This window comes from Crocodylus porosus, unplaced genomic scaffold, assembly GCF_001723895.1.
Source record: "Crocodylus porosus isolate Cpor-Errol unplaced genomic scaffold, CroPor_comp1, whole genome shotgun sequence".
Classification (NCBI taxonomy): Eukaryota; Metazoa; Chordata; order Crocodylia; family Crocodylidae; genus Crocodylus; species Crocodylus porosus.
In genome coordinates this window covers 21407132-21422898 of record NW_017728943.1, presented here as the reverse complement: position 1 = coordinate 21422898, position 15767 = coordinate 21407132, and the positions used below count along the sequence as shown (strand labels likewise).

General features: G+C 50.4%; 1 protein-coding gene across 1 annotated transcript in view; it reads left to right on the top strand.

Annotated features, from left to right (window-relative positions):
• The window catches only part of P3H3 (prolyl 3-hydroxylase 3), a 15777-nt gene extending 1796 nt beyond the window's left edge, over nucleotides 1–13981 (top strand). The window contains exons 3-14 of the mRNA XM_019548906.1: nucleotides 2015–2198; nucleotides 2342–2473; nucleotides 3869–4002; nucleotides 4742–4831; nucleotides 5261–5313; nucleotides 5500–5558; nucleotides 6985–7109; nucleotides 8476–8626; nucleotides 9076–9193; nucleotides 11381–11456; nucleotides 12765–12905; nucleotides 13275–13981. Coding sequence (XP_019404451.1) covers nucleotides 2015–2198; nucleotides 2342–2473; nucleotides 3869–4002; nucleotides 4742–4831; nucleotides 5261–5313; nucleotides 5500–5558; nucleotides 6985–7109; nucleotides 8476–8626; nucleotides 9076–9193; nucleotides 11381–11456; nucleotides 12765–12905; nucleotides 13275–13490 — 1479 coding nt within the window. The 3' untranslated portion in view covers nucleotides 13491–13981. The remainder of the gene's footprint in view (nucleotides 1–2014; nucleotides 2199–2341; nucleotides 2474–3868; nucleotides 4003–4741; nucleotides 4832–5260; nucleotides 5314–5499; nucleotides 5559–6984; nucleotides 7110–8475; nucleotides 8627–9075; nucleotides 9194–11380; nucleotides 11457–12764; nucleotides 12906–13274) is intronic.
• The last annotated feature ends 1786 nt before the right edge of the window (nucleotides 13982–15767 follow it).

Below are 15767 nucleotides of genomic sequence, written 5' to 3'. Positions count from 1 at the left end.
CCCACCGTTAAGTCTCTTTCCCCTCGACTGCCTTGTACTCTAACCCAAAGCACTTCAGAGTGCCCCTCCCCTGACTCCTTGCTAATTGGCAAGGATGTGTATTCCTCCTTAATATAGAGTGCCACTCCCCCACCTCTCCTTCCTATCCTGTCCCTCCTGTACAGCCTATTGCCCTTGATATTCACCGCCCAGGCATGCGTTGCATCCCACCATGTTTCAGTGATCCCCACTATGTCCGGGCTGGTGTCAGTCAGCAGGAGGGTAAGTTCCTCCTGCTTGTTTCCCATACTACGAGCATTTGTGTAGCGGCATTTGAGGCCTCCTGTGGATGTGTGTACTGACCCCCTAGTCCCAGCGTTGCCCTGGCCCCTGTTGCTTACCTATTTATTCGTTTCACTCTTTGGGCTGGACTGGACTGTAGTTGTGGGTGTTGTTTGGTCTGGCAGTCCGATGTTTCCTCCGCCCTCATCTTCCCCTTCCCCCAGCGAGCCTAGTTTAAAGCCTGCCGGAGGAGGTCCGCCAGCCTAGAAGAGAACACACGCTTACCTTTAGGGGAAAGGTGGAGCCCATCCCATCCAAGCATGTCTCTCGTCTTGATGTGCCAGTCATGGCTGAGGAAGCCAAAGCCCACCTCGTAGTACCATTTCTGTAGCCGCCAGTTGTTCTCCGCAATGTACATTTCATGCTGTCTGCCACGTCCGCTCATCTGCTCCCCTGTCCATTGCCTAAGCAGGAAGTGCGGCTGGTTGGGGGGTGTGCCAGTGCTCTCAGGGGGTACACCCGTACCCGTCACCATTGCCCCATACGGTCCTGCCAGCAGAACCGGCACCTGTTGCAGGTGTGTGCAGGCAGTGGGTCATGGCTCTGCCCTGGGTCCTGGCCCTCAGTGTTGGTGCCTTGTGATCCTGGTCCCACCTGCCCATCTGTCCTGAGCATGGAGCAGAGCCACTTAAGGAACTGGGGTGCAGGTTGCGTGAGCAGGGGTGTGCAGGGAGCAGACTGCAGCTCTGCCCTGGCTGTGCGCTGTCACTGCCCCAAGATCCTGGCCCCAGACACCACTCCCCGCCTGCCCATAGCCCCATCCCATCTGCCTGGCTGCTTGCCCTGCCTATATGGGTCCTAGTCGGTCTCCATGGAGACCCTGGAATCACTGGCCAGTAAGGGTGTGGGCTTGGGGCCTGGCACAGAGCTGCGATCTGCTTCCCGTATCATGGGCGACTAGTGCCACCTTAGTCGGGGGGGCGGCACATGCCCCCCCAGTGACCAGTCAGCAACCAGTAGGGTCCCCCCGCAGCCAAACTTGCCAAGCAGGAAGTGGCTGCGGTGCTCCCAGAAGTGGCTGTGGCGCTACATCCAGTGCTTCCACTCCCTGGGCAGCGCTCGCAGGGGGGACACTGGCGCTCCCATCTGCTCCCCTGCCCATTGCCTAAGCAGGGAGTGCAGCCAGTCGGGGTGTGCCAGTGCTCTCAGGGGGTACACCCCCTACACGTCACCATTGCCCCATACGGCCCTGCCCACAGAACCGGCACCTGTTGCAGGTGTGTGCGGGCAGTGGGTCATGGCTCTGCCCTGGGTCCTGGCCCTCAGTGTTGGTGCCTTGTGATCCTGGTCCCACCTGCCTATCTGTCCTGTTCATGGAGCAGAGCCACTTAGGGAACTGGGGCACTGACCCAGCCTACAATAGCTCCCTGAAACTCCCTGTATGGTATGCAGGGCCAAATAATTGCCCTAGAGAGCTATATACCTCACCAAGTGCTCTGGAAAGCTGTACAACTTGCCTACCTGCTATAGTTAGGGACCAAAATAAAGCCCCTATCCTACCTCTGCAAAAGAGGCAACTGCCTGAGACTAGGAGTGTGCATAGACAGTGTGACCTATGCATTGCCCAGGCAGGCCCCCAGATGGCACCACTACACTATTAGAGATGAATACCACTATACAGTCCTGGACAACCCTTAGCCTTCCATCAAGAGGCCCAGAAACTAAATAGCGTCCATGAATCTGTTACTCACAGAAGGCATATGAGACTGGGGTGCAGCACTACAAAGTGGATGAGTACCAGGAGGCTGTGGTAAAGCTGGAGGAGTCCCTCAAAGAGGTACTGTTGGCACTGGAGGACTGTCGAGCCCTGTGTGAGGGGCCCTGGGAGGACGAGACAGAAGAAGAGATGCAACCTGGCCTATATGAAGCTGTTGCAGGTAGAGATTGAGGCATACTGGTGTGCTGTGGTGCAGGGAGGGACAGGTTTCCAAGCCTGGACAGGCCCTGTATCCTGCATGGGCAGGAAGGGGAGCTGCTGTGCTGTTGGAAGTGCTGGCTTTCACTCCCCTGTTTCCTTCAGCCCATTACATTCAGGTCCTGAAGTGCAGGCAGCAGTGTGTCCTCGATATTGCCACGAAGCCAGGACGGGTGTCTGCCACAGAAGATTTCATACCCTCCCACTTTGACTTACTGCAGTTTGCTTACAACCAAGGTGAGGAGACCCAGGACATCAGTCAGTAATGTGACATGTGTGAACTGGCAGGGGAGAGCTACCTGGCTCTGTTGTACCCACTAGGGAAGGAATAGCATGGGTGGGGGCAGCAAGCATAACTTAAGACATGAATGACTTGTGCCTCAAGGCTGGGGGGAGGCACGGCGACCACCCGCAGTCAGCAGTGGTGTTGGCAGCAGGGGCATGGCATTGGCAAGGAACCACCTGCAGGCAGCCACGGTGACAATGGCAGTGAGGGTGGGGCAAGTGGGGACCACCCGCAAAGGGCTGTGATAACAATGGCGGCAACTGGGGGCGGGGGGGGTGGTGAGCGGTGACCACCTGCAGATGCTGGAGGCAGCAGCCAGTCTCAGGGAGCACACGTGTGCCCCCCACCCCATGTTCCTCCCTACACATCACCTATGACTTAAACTCTTGATCTTTCCTCACTAAGCCCTCTCCTCAGAATCCTCTTCATCACCCTGGACAGAACCACCAACCTCCCAGGTCCTCAGGCCTGCAACCTGGAGGCCATCTCTAAATTAGCCCTCACACCAGATCCATGCCTAAATCTTGCTGGTGTCTTACATGATGTCTCTAAAATCTAGCTTCTCCTTTCTGTGCACATAACCAAGCCTCTTGCCCTCTTCATTGCCTGTTGTGATTATGGTGATTAAGTACTCATTGCCATGTGTACTTTCCTGGTCCTGGCTCCTTGCCTCCCCTACTCCCATAACATCCATTTGGAATGGAGCTGCCAACAACTCCTTGATTTTGTGCTCTGGCCACATCACTCTAAGTCCCTGTACTGGTCTCCATGTATTTCCCCATGACCTGCAAACTTCTCGTCTTTACCAGCAGAGCCATGTGTAAGTTAATCCCACCTTGCCAAGCTGGGCTGGAGACTAATGGTGATACTGGTCATGACTCTTGTTGTATCAGCACTCTCAATCTTGTCTTCTCCCACACTGGCAAGATACCTTCATTGTTCCTTCCATGCTGCCCACTATACATGGCAGAAACAGTCTGATAAATCCAAACAATCAATGCTTTCTCTTCTGTTCGACCTGCTTTTGCCAGGAGGCTTTTCCCTTTCCTTCTCTGTCTTACTGTCTTCCTTCCCACCTCTGTCCTTGCAGGAGAAGTTCCTCTTATCTAGCTCATCTGGCCAATTCTTCACCAGGTTCATTTATTGTAACGCCATCTCCCACCTTTGTCTGGTTGTGTCTTTAGGTTATAAGCCCTGTAAGGCAAGAAATGTGGCTTTCCATGTGGGTTCAGTGCCAAGCTCTGGAATATTGGGCACTGCTAGGATATAAATATTCAGTAATAATAATAGACTTATACTTAATGCACCTTGGTCATGCCTACCTCCTTTTCTCTCTTGCCTCCAAGTTGGAAACCAGGCACTGGCTGCTGAATGTGCTGCTTCCTATCTGCTCTTCTATCCCATGGATGAATCAATGCTGGAGATGATGAAATATTATCAGACAGAGCTGGGAGAGGGCGTATTGGTCACAGCCAGAGAGGTACCAGCAGTAGTCCCCAAATTCGGCATTCTCTGAACCTCACCATGGTTGACCTGGGTCCAGCTTCCACTGGGGAGAGGTTGTATATATGTGCAGACACTGGATCAAATAAACAGCAGCAGACTCACTTCTCTGCCTTTTGGCTCAGAACGTTTTCTAATAAAGTTAACATGTTCTGTCGGGGGCCAAGATCACCTTACATGGTATTGTGTAGTTAAGAGTGGAGACTTGTCCAGTGCACTGCCAGCAGGCCTCCCTGCAGGAGTCTTCCATAGCCTCCCAATGGGAGGATCTCAACTACGTGCTTGATTTTTATGGACATGGGGGATTTCTGTCTAGCTTGCTCCACTGGCCTTTTGGCTAGGGGCAAGCGAGACCAGGGGACATCTGAACTCCAAGGCCTCTGGGCTTGGGGCCTGCACATAAGATGCCTGCCATGCATTTGGGAGTATCTGAAGCTCCAGGCTGAAGAGTCTGGGAGGGAGGATACTTGCTGATGGTAGTGCAACACAGACTTGAACAGCTGAGTTCAGCTCACTTGATAGAATTTGGAACTGATTTGGCTAAATTGTCCTGAGACAAAATTTAAAAATAAAAATCCTTTGTCAGGCAGAAGTCTCCCCATGCCAGAGCATAAGCAGGCTCTCTTTGTGGCACTGTGGTATGGCAGATGTCTCTTGACGGCAGGAGTGGATCCCCTTTGTGGGGCAGTTGTTTAACAGCCTCTTTGTACCCCCAGAACATCCATCATTATGTTCAGCGGTCTCTGAAGGAGAAGAAGTTGATTTACTATGCAGTGGAGCATCTGGGAGAAACATTTAATGACCCTGTAAGTAGTTGCATCCTTCTCCAGGCAGCTGAGTACTTCCTTGTCCGGGTCTCATCCAGGCCGTGTATGTCTCTCTGTGGAGCCTATGTCAGCAAGATATTCTCTTGGCTTTATAAGAGATCTGCATGTGTGGCAAGAACTTTCCAGGTGAGAAACGAGTCTTCAAGGCCCTCATTCTCACCTGAGCCCCAGCACTTGGGTGAGGAGCAGGAAGAAATTTCCTACCTGGGGCAGAGTGAAAGTCTTGCCTGAGGCATTAGGAGGTTTATATTCAGGTAGTCCACACTGGCCAGTGTCAGGACAGGCTAGCTGGTCTGGTGTACTCTAGCTTGGGGAATGCTGTGGCACTGAACTTGATCAGCCTGTTGGTCTGATCCAGTTTGAGAGGAGTGTCCCAAGATACTGAGCCCCTACATTTTGTTTCTTTAGGACCTGTGGACCCCAGATGAGCTGATCCCTGAAAGCCTGAAGCAGAAACGCAGGTAGTCAGTGAGTCAAATGGGAGGTGAGGTGCTGTGGTGTGGGGGTGTGACAGCGCCTGAAAGGGAAAATGGTGAAATCAGAACAGAGAAGGGGCCTGGCTCTTGCTGCTGATGGAGGGTCTGACTGAGGGGATCACAGCTCTGGATACTGACAGCCTTTGTCTGCATCTCTCCCTTGCTCCTGAGAGAGGATCAAGAGAAGCAAAGGCTGGAGAATCTGGATGTGGAACAGCCGGAGCAGAGAGGTGAGTCACAGAGGGATACAGGGACATTTCTCCAGAAAGGTTAAATGGTCCCATAGCCTCTCCTGTTCCAGCCTCAGTCATGTCAATGCCACACATTGCATCGGCCAGATGATCCACCTGTAGGTCTCTTACCAGTGCATAGGCACCTGAAAAACCCTCCCAGGCAGTTTTCCTCAACCCGTGGGTCCTAACCCAAAAGTGGGTCCCAAGAATATGTAAAAGGGTCATGACCAACTTTAAAAATGGATCAGCAACCTAAATATGGATTATATTTTAAAGGAGAAAAACATGGGAAACTGGGGTTTTTCCTTGCAGGCTGCAAGAGTTCCAGCTTGCAAGGGGCTCTATGACCCCTACACATCCACCCCATTCCCCACACACTGGGGGTTTGGATGTGGGGTTGGGCAGCGGGTCAGGAGTGAAGGGCACTGGGTCCAGACTGGCCATCCATGATTATAAATGGTTCCTAGTACAAAAAAGGTTGAGAACCACTGCTGTAGGGCACGTCTATCTGCAGAAGTTCAGACCATGGTTCAGAACAACCCACATGGATGCACTGAGCTTCATGTGATTAAACTGCTTCAGCAAAACCAGCTGAGGCACAAGTGCATCCGTTCTGTAGAAACAAGGAAGGGCTATGAAGGAAAGGGAGGAATGGAGAAACAGAAATAGAAGGTACAAAGCTTGGAAAATACTTCCTATTTGACAAATGAAGGACTACATTTGTGGTGAATGGTTGCTGTATGTTCCCTAGCGTAAGGTCCTGTATTTTCATCCTGGGTTTTCCATATGGGAGTTGTTGCAGTACCAGTCATCTCCCACAGGCTTCTTCCTAGTCTTTAGGTCAAGTTTGGCTCCTGAGTGTGCTCTGCCATAACATGGGAGAACAGCTCCTGACCATGGCCTGAGCACATCTGCAGTGCCTTCTATCCAGAGATTAATATGGGAGGGACAGAGTACTGATAACCAACACAAAGCTCTCCATGACAAGGCTGTCTGTGCTTGATGGGGGCAGAAAGACCAAAGCTGTTGTGTCCATGAGTAGGACATGGGGACAAGATGTGAGATTGAAAGGAAGACTGATCTAGGTGTTAGCCAGATTTTGTTCCCAGGTGTGCCCTCCACAGTGCTTGTTGAACTCTGCCACATACTGTCCATCCTACCGCAGACCCACTGGAGTGGGAGGCTGTGATTCACCACTTGCCCCACCTCCTGTGGCTTCCTGCCTCATTTCTGCCAATGGGCTGGGCTCTGAGTTCTGTGCTTGGTCAATGCCAACAGGCTGCCCCTACAGCACATAGTGACTGTGTTTTGTACCTTAGAGGACAGATGTTTTGTCCCTCCAGTCTGGGACAGGGCTGATGTTTGATGGAGCTCCCTGTCCTGAGTCTGCTTTTGCACTTTTTCTACCCTGCCTCACCACCAGGTCCCTTATTTTTTGAGGGCCTTACCATCACCCAAGATTCCCGCCAGCTGAACGGGTCACAGCGGGTCGTCTTCGACAGAGTCCTGACAGAGTCTGAATGTAAGGACATTCTCCGGCTGGCCAAGGTGAGACCTGAAGCTTTTAGGAGACCCTCTGGTACAAGAGGGTGGAGCTTGGACCTGCCCAGCTCTGTTCTCCTTAGCAGGAGTGGCTGTGCCATCGGGGAAGAAGGAAAGAGCTGGGCCAGGTTTGAAATTGCTCTTCCACCTATTTCAGGCAGCTGGAGGCACAGGAGACAGTTACCGGGGCAGACGGTCCCCTCACACACCACACGAGAGATTTGAAGGATTAACAGTACTAAAAGCTCTGCAGGTAAATTGCTCTGTGCCTTTAAATATGTGAATGAGCCATCCACAGGGCACAAGCTTGCCTTGGCAAGTTTTGTGGAGGCATGCTGGCCAGTCATTTGCTTGCATGGAGATTTCCCAGAGGAGTGCTTTCCTTTATTTGAGGCATGCCCTTATTCTCACGCGTAGGGGGTCCCCAGGTATGTTTCTTTCATGTACTTGTGTGAGGGGTCTTACAGGCACATTCTCTTGCATGTATGGGCAAGCTTTCTTCTCTCTCCAGGGCTTTCTATTCTGATATGCAGGAGGACCCTTGCAGCCATGCACAGGGTATGGGAGGCTTGTTTTGCTGTTATGTGAGGGAGGGTTTCACAGTCATGTTTCTCTCATGCACATATAGGAATTGGTTAGAATACTTTCATGAATAGGGAGTTCATTGTAGGAGGTTGTATTTTGCTGTTACAAACGCTGGGAGGGTTTGTCCCGAGTATTCGTGCCTTGTACATGGCAGTCCTTGTGGGATTTCACACAGGCAAGCACTTCCCTTGCATACATATGGACACTTTCTCTTGGACTTGGTCCTTAACCAGATGCTTATGAGTGCACAATTCAAAGCTCGCTGTTGTGCTTCTCACTCTTGCTCATATGCAGGAGTATGGGCCATGCTTTTCATGGGCCTGCTTCTCTCATATGAGGGTCTCTTTCAGGGTGTTTCTCATACATCTGGAGCATCTCTCAAAGTGAGCTCCCCTCATGCAGTGTGGGAATATTTAGGATCTTTTTAGAGGGTGCTTTCTCACATGGACATGGATGTATTTCTCTTGTTCATGGGTTATACTGCTCCTGCTGCTGCTTCTCTTCTGCTCCTCACGCAGTATTTCTCAGGGATTTGTTCCCTTCGTTGTATCTCTCTAATGCGTATACAAGGACATTTCTCTCAGCTCTTCACCTGTATAGCATGATACGGGCAACTCTGGCATGCACAAGAGCTTCAGGAGCTTCTCTCAGGCATACTTCTTGCTTCCCCATGTGTAAACATAGGCTTTCTTGCGGGCATGCTTCTCTATTACGCATGTACATGGTTTTTCACAGAAGTGCTTCTGTTACATGTCAGGTGTCGCACAGGCTTCCTTTCTTCTTGTAGCTGGCACAGGATGAAGTTGTGAACTGGAGAGATGCCAAACTGCTTCTACAGGCCAGCGAGAAATCCCGGAAAATTGTACAGTCCTATTTTACACCTGGGAAAAAGCTCCACTTCTCCTTCACACACCTTGTATGCCGCACAGCTGTGGAGGGTAAAGAAAGCCTCATCAAGTCTTGACCCCTCCACCTGGAAATTCCCCTTCCCTCCTGCTCAGAAGCCCCTCTTTCCTTGCCGTATTACTTTAAAGCAGTAATTCTCAACCAGGGTGCCATGGCACCCTTGGGTGCCTTGAGATCCTTTCAAGGGTGCTGCAGGATGCCATGAAATGTTTGTACTGTTAAGTATACAGATATGATTCACATGATAAACCCAGAGATTTCAAGTAGGATTCCATAGTGTTAAAAACACTGTAACCTGTTGTGGTCTTGCTGAGTTCTTTGCAACAGAAAAATGGCTATGTTGCTTTTTGGAGTCAAAAAATGAGTCAAAACTAACAGCTGGCATTTTCCAAGGGGTACCTTGAGGCTACTGAGGGGGTCCTTCAAGGTTATAAACCACTGCTCTAAGGGGTTTATATTCCCCTGCAATATTCCTCTCCAGGGGAACAAGATGATCGTATGGATCTTAGTCACCCAGTTCATGCTGATAACTGTCTCTTGGATCCTGAGGGAAAAGAATGCTGGAAAGAACCACCTGCCTATATGTACAGGGACTACAGGTAAGATGAGAGTGGACCACAGGTTTGAGTGCATGGAGGAGGAAGATACTCAGCTTCATCATGGAATGATCCTGCCGTAGCAGAAGGCCCAATTGCCATGCTTTTTCATAGGAACATGAGGACTGACAGACATGCCCAGAGCCAAGGCCTGTCTCATCTAGCATCCAGTCCCTCATAGAGGCCAGTATCAGCTTCTTCAGAGGAAAGAGTAAGAAACCTGCACTGGGCTGAGGGGTCGATAATGCACCCTTTCATATGAGGACTCATCCTGATCTCTAACTTCTACAGACTAGCTTAAATCCCTGAAGCTTAAGATTTAAAATCCCTCCAATATTTGGTATCATGACTGGCCATAACTCTGCCTATCCTAACTTTTCATACAAATTTTCAGTCTCATGAGTGTTGCTGGGTTCTTGGCTTCAGTGAGTTCTGCATCGTGATCCCAGCTGGTCTCCTTTTATCAAATTTGAATTTGCCACCTTTCAGTTTCACGAGACAAGGTGAACAGAAGTCTCTTGCTTACCTTCTGTAGCCCAGCCATTGTTTTACATATTTTATCACAATCCCCTCTTAATCCTCTTCTTTCTTAGATACTTTCAGGTTTTTTTATATGAGAGTTTCTTCTAGCCCCTCGAACAGGCCAAACTGCATCTCCTGGGCAGGTTCAATTCAGCTCCTAAAGTAGTGAATTAAACATTCTTTTTTTCTCTCTCTGTTCATTGATTATTTTACATTTTTTAATTTTCTTTAATTGTTCCTCATTAATGATTCTAACAAGTAATTTAGCAGCAAATTATTATTTGAACTGGGTCACAGGTCATGGGCTCTGGGGCAGGCATACCTTAAAGCTTTGTACCCTATGACTCTTTGCCATGTCAGGCTTTTGGTTTGTGGCTAGAAGGGTTAGGAAACTTGGTCATTCTTGATCATTCTTTTTGCCCTTTTCTTTCTGCATGTTTTTTGGAAATGGGATGAGAAGTACTGTGGTCAGGATCCAAAGGCAACTGTACCATTGATTTACATAAAGCCCCATAGCATGCACAGTATTATTCGCCATCCAGCATGAATGATACTGACACTATTATGCCTCCTAAGATCATGTTTGCTTTTCAATGACAGCTGCATGTTGAACAGAAGTCTCCACTAAGTCTCTTGTTGTAGAAACGTAAAACATGGGATTGGAAGAGACCCTCTTGTGTCAGTTAGTCCCATTTCTCTGTTGTCTCTGGCAACAGCGTGATATAGTCCTTTTCTCCAGCTCCAACTTAAAACTAGTTAGATCTTTTGATCCCACTATTCCCACAATGAATGGCTGATCCATTAACTCATTCCTGATGGTTGGACGCTTTCTTCTGTTTTGCAGCCTAAATTTATTCATGGCCAGTCAGTGTCCATTTGTTCTTGTGCAATTTCTTTTAAAATAAAATTTCAAAAGTTCTTTCCCCATCCTGCTGTTTCGCCTCAGTATCTTTGCACAGTCTGCACCCCTCCCCCACAGATCATTACTAAAATTTCTTAAATGCCACAGGATCTCATACAGACCCTTGAAGACCTCAGACTTAACCTCTTACCATGATAAAAATTGACCATGTAATCCTATTTTTTGGTTTCTGTCTTTGAACCAGTTTGTGATCCATGACACTGCTTTGCCCTTCATCCCATAAGAGCTTAATTTCTTTAGAAGGCTCTTGTCAGTGCCTTTTGAAGGCCTCAATAAATAATTATCAGACCAAGACTAGCAACCCTGAGATGGGTTGTGGCACTTATGAGTGGGGTTGCCAAGCCCACGGGAGTTTAGTTGTGGAACCTAGCTCTGTACCAGAAGTGGCAACCCAGACAAAATTGGGATGATGAGAGATTGGGAACTGCTGCTTTAACAAATTTGGTCAGCTGGTTCTCTACTGCTTAGTGGCATGTTTTGCCTTTTGAAAGGTTAGTGAGACCCAGTTTTTTCATTTGTAGATTCCATGCTGGTTAGACTTTATGCAGGGTTTGGCTATTTTACCTTTAGTGGTTGTTCCTACTAGCTGGCTAAGCTGAGATGTGAGGCTCCCTGAATTCTAATTGCATGGACTGTCCTAAGAGCAAGAGAATGAGGCTTGATCTGGAATGGGGCCCTCTCATTAGGTCAGGGGCTGTGAGGAGTGAATGATCTCCATTTTCCAGCTATTCTTTCATTTCCTCTAGTGGGATCCTGTACCTCAATGATGATTTCAAAGGCGGGGAACTGTTCTTCACTGAACTGGATGCTGTGACAGTCACGGTGAGTCTGAGGTCTGGTCCAAGGGGAGGAGAATAGGGCAAGGGATGTTAAAGGAACTTAATCTTTCAGGTGGGTGCTGGGGCAGGAGAGAGCTCACTGGATGCCAGGCCTCTCTGTTACCCCAGGATCATAGGCAGTGGAAAGGTGGGGGCTTACAGGGCTTAGCCCCCACAAATGCAGGGCAGCGGTAAGGCCATGAAGCAGCCTGGCCAAGGGCTTCCAGTGCAGCAGGGGTGGGCAAGGAGTGGGGCTGGGGCTGGGACTGGGACTAGGGGAGGGGGTGTGGGACTGAGCCGCAAGTGGCTCATCTGGGGGACGTGGCTCCTGCTGCTACCTGCACCCCAGGAGGCATGGGAGGCATATGCCCCAGATTTGTGCAGGGCAGGGCAGGCTGCTGCTGTGGGCTGGGGCCGAGGCTGTGCCTGGCTGTTCCCAGTGGGGGTTGCAGGGACCCGGGCTGGGAAGAGTCCAGGCCGGGAAGGGCACAGCACAGCCTCCGTCCTAGCCTGAAGCGGCACCCTGCCCTGCCCCGTGCAGATCTGAGGGCACATGCCACCTGTGTGCCCCTGAGATGCATGCAGCAGTGGGTGTCAGCACCCCCTCCCCATGCCCCCTGGAGAGCAATGACAACTTGGGGCAGGTGTAGGGGTCTCAGGGGCTTCGTCCCCTTCAGCCTGGCAGTGCAGCTGATGCTGGCTCCACTCTGGCTCCGGGCCCTCCAGGCAGTGCTGGGCCAGGGCCAGTGCAGGACTAGGGAACGGTGGATTTATTGGCATGGGGGGTGCTGGCACCAGGCAACAACCCTGGATGCGGGGTATCCTGGACCTGGCTCCACTCCCTCCCAATCCCACTCCCACTCCCTTCCCCCACAGACTTTCCCGCTGGGGTGCATGCATGCATGTGCTCAGCCCCCTCCCCCAATTTTTTTCTCCCTCCACCTATGCCCAGGATCCAGTGCTAATAACTAAGCAGATTCAAATTGGGACAGCCAAAGGCAAATGCAGGCAAATCAGGTCAGGGGGAGAGGTCAGCTTCTTCCTGGTGGATGTTCCATGCTCTGCCAGCCTATGTATGTGTGTTTGTGTCTTTCTTTTCTATCTTGGCAATCTCTTTCCTTTTCTCTCTCTGTCCCTTTCAGGCAGCCTCTGTTAAGGTCAGGGTCCCTGTCAAAACCCCTGCGGTCTCCTGAATGTTTTACAAGTCCACCTCAGCCCCACATGTGAAGGGGAAGAGAGAGAATCGCTCACACAGCTGCGGGGAAGTGCGTGAGACCCCTTAGATTCATTACTTCCTCCCTCTCTCTGGCAGGCTCAGGTACGTCCCAAATGTGGGCGGTTGGTAGCATTCAGCTCCGGAGGGGAGAATCCTCATGGCGTGTGGGCAGTGACCCGTGGGAGGCGCTGTGCCATTGCCCTCTGGTACACACTCTCCCAGGAACGTGCTGAGCAGGTAATGAGACCCCCTTGGGCAGCTGGCAGGCCATAGAAAAAGATCCTCGGAGTATGCCCCTAGGACAGGTTGGAGTGCCATTGAAGAGGAGGGTCCTCAGGGGCCCCACCTGGGTGGAGGCTATCCAATGCTTTATGGGAGAGTTCCCATCAGAGCCAACTGAGGTCTCACTGGGAAGGAATTCCCTCTGAAGAGGCAGCATGAATTGGGTCCCTCCCCCAAGATGTGACAAGGGTCCCATAATTTGCGTGACCTAGTACAGGGATGTGTTATGGCTCCAGGGAGCAGAGCAGAGCAGAGCAGAGCAGAGCAGAGGCTTCAGGTGGGAGGGAGTTGCACCATCCCCTCTGTCTCGCACTGTGGTTGCAGGAGCGACTAGAGGCTGAAGCCCTGGTAAAGCAAAGGGACATGGAGCAGGAGAAGCAGCCAGAGGACAAGCAGCATCAAGGGCTTGACGACAGTGATGGTACCTCACCGGAGCCTCCTGTTTCCAAAGGAAGAGCCAGATCCACAAGCCAGAGACGCAAACTGGGTTCTGAGTCCCCACAACAACCCCAGGAAGCGCGAGTCAGGGATGAATTCTGAGGGTGGTGTGGCTTGACACTAAAGAACAGGCACACTGGCCTGTCAACTTCTTAGTGACACAGAGTATGGAGGTGTTTGTGGTCATTTATTAGAATACTAGTTCCACAATTGTGGGGGAAGGATACAGCTTATTTCTCAGCTGACATCACAACAGAAAAATTACATCCCGAGTAAAACAAAAAGGGCCATGGCACCTTGATCTTTATTCACTGTCTTGACTTGAGACTTATTTCATCACCCAGAAATAACAAGGCAGGCTCCTCTCTCCCCCTTTTTTCAATGAGCCTTCAATAGGACCAGACCAAAGTGGGAAAGGAGGGATTCTTAGGATTTTGGGGGCAGGGGATTTTCTTGTTGTTTGGGGATTTGAAATGGGAACCACAGTAGCATCTAAAATTCCCTCAGGCCAGAGTATCCCTAGACTGAATCAACAGAGGGCAGGTCATGGCTTATGAGTGTATAAAATAAAGGAAAAAATAATGAATACAAAATGTGATGGGGAGTTGTGGGTTTGTCCAGAGAGCAATGGAGAGAATGATGGAGAAATTTAATTAACAAATGATAGAGGCAGGCTCAACCCTAGAAGAGGGAAAACAAGGGCTCTGGAGACTTATGCCTTCCCTGACAACAAATAAACATGGTGGGGTGGAGGACAGATTGCCACACTCTGCTGGGACTGCCCTCTTGGGAGGTTGGGGACCACCTACTGTGACAAGGGGCAGTGGACATTCACTGCCCAACACAAGTTCATCATCACTTCCACATGGGGAGGAGCAGGGCGACTATATTTTTTATCATTTTCCAGACTGGCATAAGGACAATCTGCTCTCACTACCCAGGGGATTAACATCCAGAGATTGGATTATATTGTAGGCAGAGAGAATGAGAGGGCTGGAGACAGAGTATCAAAAAGCGCAATGACGCTATTCCTGGGGGGATTAGAACCAGAGAGCAACCTATGTTGCATGAGATTCACAAACCAAAGGCAGAGCTCTGTGGGAGGACCCAAGACTTGCAGCAGGAAGGGCTTTGGGACATACCTGAGAGCATCAGCTAGGCCATGTGGAGATCCCTGAACAGGAACAGCTGCAGGACAGGAGTAAGGGGCACTGGCAAAACCATCTGCTGGGGGCTCAGAACAGACATTGGGGTGGGGGGCTGTCATGGTATGAATGACTCTGTTCAATACACAGTTGCTGGCTCCCTGACCTGACCCAACTGATGCTGCTGCACGCAGTTAATCTCATCCTAGTGTGCTTTGAAAGAGAGGGAGTTGGGCTCATGCAGCCAAGCCTTTTGCCATGTTGGTAAGCTGCTCTCAGGCTTATCCATGGAAGCCAGTTGCTCATTCTCCACTGCTCTTGACAACATTCCCTCTTTTTTTATGCCTCTCACTCTTAGGCTTGGCATTAGAGAAGAGTTGTTGTCCATATGGTTCAGGTTCCTTTTCTCCATCTGTTAGTGGTAACAAATCCCCTTCCTCTTAAATAACTTTTTCTTATTCAGAGAAGACTCCCACACTGGCAGCTGGACAGGACAGAGCCTTCACTTTGGCCACCTGTTCCCCTGAGGTGGCCAGTTGCTGCCTTGCAGTCGTGGCTGGCTCTGCCCAAAGGTAGCGTGGGTGATTAGACTGATGGCTTCCTGACGTCAGATAAGAGCCATTAAAAGGTATTTATCTCTGGCTTGGGCTAAAGCTGCGGGGGAGATTAAAAGAGATTGAGGCCAAGATAATCCCCGCATAGCATCCCAGGAGAGCAGCTGCCAAAAGGCCTTTGAGCAAACCACCTTGTACCAGCCCTGTTCCCTCACCCTGTAGTGACAGGGGTTTCCTCCACCAGCTGCTGCTTACTGCTCTCTCAGGGATATGATCCCTCAGAAAGAAGGAATCCTTTCACAGGAGGCCAGGATGCCAATATGAGCACAGTCACAACTTCCCTTTCCTAACAGGTTAGGAACTGAGCCTTGTCCCCCTATAAGGAGAGGCCTCCGGGATGCAGTGCATACAGGTGCCCCCTGTCCTGCAATCAGGAACTAGGACCCTAGCTCTTTCTCCCTAATCTTCCCTGTATTAGCTGGTTGTTAATGCAAACAGAGTCCAATCCTTTCGCAATGATTTTTTTTTCTCTCTCCAGAAACAGCATGTTCCTCTCCTGCCTCTTTCCATCCCCTCCCCATCCACCTGCTTTGCATTAAGTGCCAATCCGATTTTCCCCAAGTCACTGGTGTCTGATTTAATTTGCCTGACGTTGCTCCTGGAATCAGCCCTCCCCTCCC